The sequence below is a fragment of the Ruditapes philippinarum genome, unplaced genomic scaffold, assembly GCF_026571515.1.
Source record: "Ruditapes philippinarum isolate M1 unplaced genomic scaffold, ASM2657151v2 ctg1327_1_1_1_1, whole genome shotgun sequence".
Lineage (NCBI taxonomy): Eukaryota > Metazoa > Mollusca > Bivalvia > Venerida > Veneridae > Ruditapes > Ruditapes philippinarum.
In genome coordinates this window covers 124,719-132,280 of record NW_026851703.1, presented here as the reverse complement: position 1 = coordinate 132,280, position 7,562 = coordinate 124,719, and the positions used below count along the sequence as shown (strand labels likewise).

At 32.7% G+C, this 7,562-nt stretch overlaps 1 protein-coding gene across 1 annotated transcript in view; it reads right to left on the bottom strand.

The window, feature by feature from the left end:
- Window positions 1-400: 400 nt before the first annotated feature.
- Window positions 401-7,562, bottom strand: part of LOC132737608 (uncharacterized) — a 35,345-nt gene continuing 28,183 nt past the window's right edge. The window contains exons 35-44 of the mRNA XM_060724941.1: window positions 7,231-7,371; window positions 6,821-6,989; window positions 5,723-5,867; window positions 5,395-5,516; window positions 4,274-4,552; window positions 3,761-3,964; window positions 3,226-3,429; window positions 2,040-2,765; window positions 1,348-1,566; window positions 401-547 (exon numbers count right to left, since the gene is read on the bottom strand). Of these exons, the coding sequence (XP_060580924.1) occupies window positions 444-547; window positions 1,348-1,566; window positions 2,040-2,765; window positions 3,226-3,429; window positions 3,761-3,964; window positions 4,274-4,552; window positions 5,395-5,516; window positions 5,723-5,867; window positions 6,821-6,989; window positions 7,231-7,371 (2,313 nt within the window). The 3' untranslated portion in view covers window positions 401-443. The remainder of the gene's footprint in view (window positions 548-1,347; window positions 1,567-2,039; window positions 2,766-3,225; window positions 3,430-3,760; window positions 3,965-4,273; window positions 4,553-5,394; window positions 5,517-5,722; window positions 5,868-6,820; window positions 6,990-7,230; window positions 7,372-7,562) is intronic.

Genomic DNA, 7,562 nt, shown 5'->3' with positions numbered 1-7,562 from the left:
GATCTCTATTAAAATTCTCATTGGACAAATGATGTACTTTTCTTCACATAATAAATTTACAGATTTCGACATTTAACCACTCTGAAATATAAACTCTAACCTTACTTTGTACCACTCATTACAACAGTCTTTATGTCATTATGTGTTATGTCTAAGAGCCTTCAAGCGAATAATAACAGAGAATGTGTTGTCTAAATAGGTGTCAAATACAGAATAACATAATCGCCTGGGACATAACATTGTAGTCTTAATAGTGGTTAAGCGGGGTGGCCTTAATGTAGGATATTGTTTACAATGTGAACTCTTTTAACAATGGTCTTAATATAGTGAGGTAGATAAGTAGCGTTTCTACGCTACTAATCAGATAGATCAATACCCGTTAGAAAAATTGACAATAAAGGAGAGCAAAGCATGTGTGTTACTAACATTTTGAACATTTAACATTAAATACCTATTGCCCAGCTGCAAGCTTTTAGTCCAGATTCTGCGTCCGATATATCCCATTGAAATTCCAGGTTACCTCCACTGATATAATCAAGGTCTTGACCTAATGTAAATAACAAATACATCATATCATCAACACCAGAGAACCACGATAAAAAATTAAAATCCATGTTCGAGAGATGATCATGTAAAACCAAAATTACATTATATAACCTTTCACAACGTTTAACGTCGTTGTAGAATTGGAATTCGATATAAACATGTTTCAATGGTTTGTAGGTACAACTTTTTATTTGACAATGTTATAAAATATCGGTATCATAGCGTTTATAATATTTTGTCAGCAACTTGAAGAACACCCCCAGAAACGTCTAATATGACAGAAGAGATCCTGAACAAGCCCGCCGTTAATTAGACAGTATTTTCGACTGTAATGGACGTTTTTTGTTTTGGGCGATTGTACATCCTTAAAAATGATAGGTCTAAGGTTGGTTTTAAAAGGACATAAACGTCCATCATCGTTTGAATTTGATTTATATGTGTTTAGCCTTCAGTTGCGAAATATTTTATGCCGGCTATGTTTACAGATATTGGGGCATCTGGAATTCTTCAACAGCATGACTTCAAGGTAACATGTTCATCCGATGGGTTTATGCGCATCGATGATCTATTGTGTACTGAAAATTATACTATGATTTGTCAATGTGTTGTTGACGACAACGCCGCATGCCCAAACCTAAGATTGTTAAGATATTTATGTGCTTGTCACGAGTGGGTTATTTGGTACAGTTCTTATTTTGTTGTAAAAGATTTGACATTGTTAAAAAGTTATTTTTTTGGATGAGCAATAAATATTATTGAATTTTCCGGGTATTTTTCCTCGTATAAAGATAAAAGTCTTACCAATAATAGATCCATCATACACATAATTACATGTTGGCGGTGTAAGATCGATAAGGATAGGTTCGGAGTAGCTAACTGTGCGTAGTCCAGCAGCATTAACGGCTACAACTGTTATATAAACCATGGTATCGTGCTCGAGTCTTAAACTGTGATTTCTGGCAAACGACTGTCTTCCTACGCTCATGAACGTCTGTAACTGAGTTCCTCCTCGCACCGTCCCTTTTAAACAATATATATGTGTAATAATTGCACATAGTAAAGGAATGTATTTTAAGTTAACTGCAAATCAGAATGCTTTTACATGTATATTGATTGAATTTATTTATCAATAGCTTAATGTCTGAGAAACTTCAGGCATATAATTTGATATAATAAACCCATGAAACAGTTAATCTAAGAAACCTGAGATTTTTATGTTTAAAATGATATCGTTATGCTTACACAGATGTTAAATTTCTAGAAAAGACACTAAACATCGAGTTCTGATTATAATTCCTAAGTCAATTTTGTTTCACACATTCTCATAAATGTTATGTTTGCACACGGGCTCGGAAGTTTTCAGCATTTACTGTCAGTCACATAAATCAGATTTTAAACGATGGCGTAAGTAGAATTGATGTAGTGTACGTGTTATTGACGATATTTAGATTAGTAAACTCTGGTTAAATCTGATTTATGAAAGTTTGTATTACCTATGGCCCAAAAGTATTCAAGTATATCCGTCTCGGGGTCTATAAAAGACCATTCTGCGTGAATTGATGACCAATCGTGAACAAATACTGTATGGACATCAACATGACCAACTGCATCTTGGTCTTCCTGATTTGTAATCTCACAAAGCTGAAACTGTATATCATCTATAGCAAACACAGAAGTACTCATAGCTGTTCCGATCTCGAATAGCGTAGTATTAGTGTCAATGGTAAAAAAGAATACATGCTTTTGCCAATCGTAAGTTCCTTTATTATGCTTGTTGTACATTAAGAAAATGTATCTTTGCCCGTTTATCTGCACATAACCTTCAAGGGCAGACTGATATAAATTGCTTGAAGGTATAGTTGATGTTTGAAATATAAGTCTGTATTTACCGTGTAATTCGCTTTGTAATGTTTGGAAAATTGAACCTTGAATATGTAAAACTGTTTGACCATGAATAGACGAAACAGTGTTAACTAATGACACACACGTTCCGGGTAAAAACATCCAGTCTGAACTTGAAATATTTTCACACACTGTATCATTTATTTTTATGTCATCGCTTTCTTCAAAAAACGAACTAAATAAAATATTCGGTTGACACAATTCGCTTTTAACACGAATAGGTGGAGTACTGTCAATTATGAGACCATTTGAAGAGACAAGCTTGGAGGTATGTCCAATAACATCACGAGCTCTGACCTCTCCTCTTACGATAGAACCTGAAAGGGAAGAATAATACATCTCGACATGAACATATCACAAATTTCAAAAAGAAATCTCTATGTTATGTTATGTTATGTAATGTAGTATTACGTTACATAATTATAGGAACAGACTGACTAAACAAACAAACGAAAAATACAAAAAAACAGTAAATTATGTTAAGGATAGCAAACGAAGCTCTGTTCGGTCGGCGGTTCTAAACATATTCTCGCCTGTGCTGAAATAATGAGACGAAAAAGCAGACAAAAAACCCGATGCAATGCTTATGCGTTGAAAAGAAAATACAAAATAAGAAAAATGATAACAGTTTTTGTGAGCATGCAGAAACAAGATCATTTTTTTTAAAAACAACTTTTATTTTAAATCGTGCACACTTTATTATTGATAATGATAATACTTTTAAAATACATTATTAGTGTATTATGCTACTGTAATGATATAATAAAAATGTTGTACCCTGTCCGAGACTGTCTTTTGGAGTAATCTGAATACGAGTAGCAATACCAACTTCAGAAAGAGGTTGAATATCACATGTTCCCTCTTCAACACCAGATGACACGCAGTATTCGTATGTTTCTATACCAGAACCAATGTCCGAGAAACCATGCCAAAAGCTTTGAACATAGCTTGAATTAGGTGAGGCATGTTTATCTACCAGAACTGTGTCATAAAATAAAGTAAAACAAACATTTGACTGATCAACAAGAAAATGAAACAGAAAAGCAATTAAAGTTTCCATTTTGTATTTTAATGCTTTAACCATGTTCGAATCATTTTACGCATGAAAAAGATAAATGTGTTAATTTGTAACTTTCACTGTAGATAACTATATAAGCACGAAGTCTTGGAATTTTATTCATTTTAATTCAAAACAATGTAAACATGATTATATTGAATTATAAATGTAACACCAACAATGAATAAATCGATATAAAAGTTTTAACAAAAAGCCATGTGGGATTAACATTAATATAAAAATATTCATATTTACAAAGTCCGTCCATTACAATTCCACTTGTTGGTGCATCTAAATCCAACATAAAGCCATCAGATACTGAAATAGTATGTAGCCCGGCAGGGTTAAAAGCTTGAACAACTGTGTAGTACTTAGTATTTTCCTCATAACTCAGTCCGGTGATATTGACATTTGTAACTGTGCTTACCAAATCTTCTGATAAAGTGTGTAAATCATGACCTAAAATGTGATAACGATGCTATAATAAGTAAACACAAAATTTTTTTTTTAATATGCATATCACTTTAAAACATTTTTCCAAAGCAAATACTTTTATTGAAGTCTGAGAGTTCATCTACAAGAATATGTTAAATAAAATTATTATACCCTTTTATAATTATATTACATTAAACAGTAACTAAAGCGGTTCTGATAATAACGTTAATCTCATCAAAGAAATATTTAAGGTATGATACACATTGGAAAATATAGCATGTAGCATTTAATTCTATTTTTCAAGAGATAAGAAAGTACAAACAACAGTTTTACCTCCTGGAATGGTGCTAATGTACACATGGTATTTAGATACGATGCCTCCAAACTTTCCCGACCAATCAGCATAGACATGCGATTGTCTAGTGATAAAATCAATATCCTTTGAGGTTCCTTGTATGACTTCTTTGACACGTCTGCCCTTTATGACGATTGATAAGGGCGGCGAGTGAAATATGGTAACTCCTTTGCTTTTAAATATGGCATATGTATCACTGCTATACCAGGCACGCACAAAAACAGAGTAAGCCCGTTGTTCTGTTAAGACTTTGTTGTCTGAAACGCACAAAAACCATATATACTTTACCTTTTAGTTAAGGTTTTAATGCATTTTACCTTTGTAAGTTTTACATTAAAATAAGTATATTTGACAGAAATGTTTAAACACTTAAACATTTATTAAGAAAATAGTATAAGCGACAGTGACAGCAGAAACCTGATAAGCCATAAACCAGTTAACGGGCCTAATATCACGTTTTGTATATTCTATACGATTTTAACGATTTCCATTAAGTAAAGTATCCTTTCTTGGTAATAAATTCGAAAATCACGTAAGTGAATACAGTAAAACTTACTATTTTAATGAGGCTTACACATTCGATTACCCAATCTTACATATATATTAAGATGTCTTTATTATATTGCAATATATTCTATGAAGATATGTCAATATTCTTGGTATATTTCATACATACATAAAATTATGTCTGTAAAAAACTTTATGTATGCTGTTTACCATTTATGCTTTGCATTTGATACCCTTATTGATGTTACAAGGCGCATTATTTGAATGTTTATATAGTCATATCTCGTCTATCATTAGGCTATCTAAGATAGGCATTAAACATCAAAATCATACTACAAGATGACTGTTCACACCCGTTCCGCTTTTCCAAATTCGACACGGCCTTGCGTGTAGTAGGCAGATATGCAGTTTCGCTGTTCCTCTAATGGCCTGCCATTACCGTCTGAATCAACTTACATTTCATATATTTATCAATGTCTGAATTAATACATTCATACGTTCTTCAAGATAAATTGTCTTGTCATTCACCGTCAAAATTTTGTTGTATATTCATTCAAATATGTAACAGAAAATATATTATCATCATAAATACCTCTTTTTACAGTAAAAATGCATGTAGTTTGTTGACCAGCATCATACCACACCTTCTCTGTTGCTGTATTGAATATGCCAGTCGGAGTGTCAGAAATACTTTCGCCAACACTCCACTCGTACCTTGAAAATAATATATAATTATATATTATTTATAATAACAAACCCGTTCAGTATTCAAAGTTTTAAAAGTTTTATAAATCAAATAAATAAATAAATAAATTAATTTATAAAACAATACAACAACAACAATATACTTTTATGTACTAATAAATTTATTCATATTGTCAACAAAACTCCGTGCTGTAAAACACTACGTAGCAACTCACCACAAGGGACTTTGTCCTTGAATAGTTTTAATATACCATTTGGCAGCAAGCATAGTGTTGATAGGAGTATGATCCGGTTGAATGTAATTGTCAGGGAATCGAAGATCAAGATAGTCATTGACCTCAATTATTGCGTTGTTGTTATCTGAATGTAAATATGAAATACAAATTCCGATTTATTGCAAATTTACAGATTTACATACAGGTATACACATTTTAGATGATAATAGTTTTCATAACAACGTACATGTTTATGATTTAAAACTGAACATACACTAAGCACTTACCGATTCTTAGCATATTTCACTCAAGCATTTTTTTTTTCATTTGAGAATTATACAATTTTTATTGGACGTTAGTCTGTGTGAGTCCACTATTTAAGGTGACTATGCCTTATAAACATTGAAAAGGACATGCTTTGACAGAAGGAATCAGTGAACGTCATAAACTTGAGGTGCTTGATGAGATGCTGCTCTCTTAGACTTGCTCTGTTATTGGAAAACTGATATTTTCTAAGACTTGCTTTGTTACTCGAAAGCAGACATTTTCTACGAGTAACTTCTCTTAGACCTTCTCTTATGCGTTATTTCCTAAGGGGATAGCAGACCTTGTGCACTTGCATCAGGGAAAGATGGGTTTCACCCGATCTTCTACAAATGAACATCGGGTTTTTATTGTTTTTTAAATCATATTTAGCAACGGCACGAACGTAATAGAAAAACAGTTGACATAGCGTCACAATATAAATGACGTCGCAGTTCGGTTAAACAAAAGTGTTACTTGTAACGCACTTAAAAACACTTATAACTTGTGTTATAATGATCATATTTACATAAAAGAAAGTGCTTATAAAAGCTGACCTAATTGTCTTTTAATTGATACTAAAAGGCTTCAAATTCGTGCCGCTAAAACAAAAATGCAATAAAACGATAAAAATGTGTAACAATCTATTTTGAAAATATAATGATATTTTTTAATTCACAAATATCTGTCGTATTTTATTTTATTTTTTTGGAAAACCCAGATATTCAAATGAGCATGGCGCTCAGAATAAAAATATAAAAAACGTAAACATTCAATATGACGATATTCCTTTACCTGAGATATTCAAGTTGCTACAAGACTGTTCACTGTGACACAGACTGCCAAATGGAGCGCATACACAGTGACCTTCACACGAATAGCTGACACATCTACGTACCAATTGCATCATGCCCCCATAACGAAGATTAAACTGGGAATGAGCTATTTCACTTGAAAGTCCCACCTTAAAGTAAAATGGTGTCATTAAAAAACCATGAAACCACTGGTTCACAGTGATTTTGAAATAAATAAAAAATAAATCATCACTGGAATCATGATGCAAAATAGGTTGAGAAATATGATCAATACGAGACGTACAACAAAAATGAATGTATACGTTTATGTAGATTATAATAAACAAAGTATGCTCATCACAAGTGCACTGCTAGGAAAGTGCAATACATAAGTATCTCATAGCCACATACTTTATTTTCAGCTGTAACACTGATAAACACTGCCATGTTTTCCTTAAGTCTTTGTGTTTCAAATTTGAAAGTTTGGACTTTTCCATCTTCGTGAAAGGAGGAATTTGTATCATGTGTGACGATCATTGGAGTGTTCGGTTCCTACAATATAAGAAACACTGGCAAATTACGTGAAATGTCTTTAAAAAGAGGTTTTTGTTTGAAGACACTAGAACGTCAAACATTATTTAAGAAATAACATCGGCCTGAGAGGTGTATATCGGCTATTTAACACCGGTTTGGAGTTTTGATGCGTAGGAATTGACCACGGAGGGCGTAGGCCTGAGTGGTTA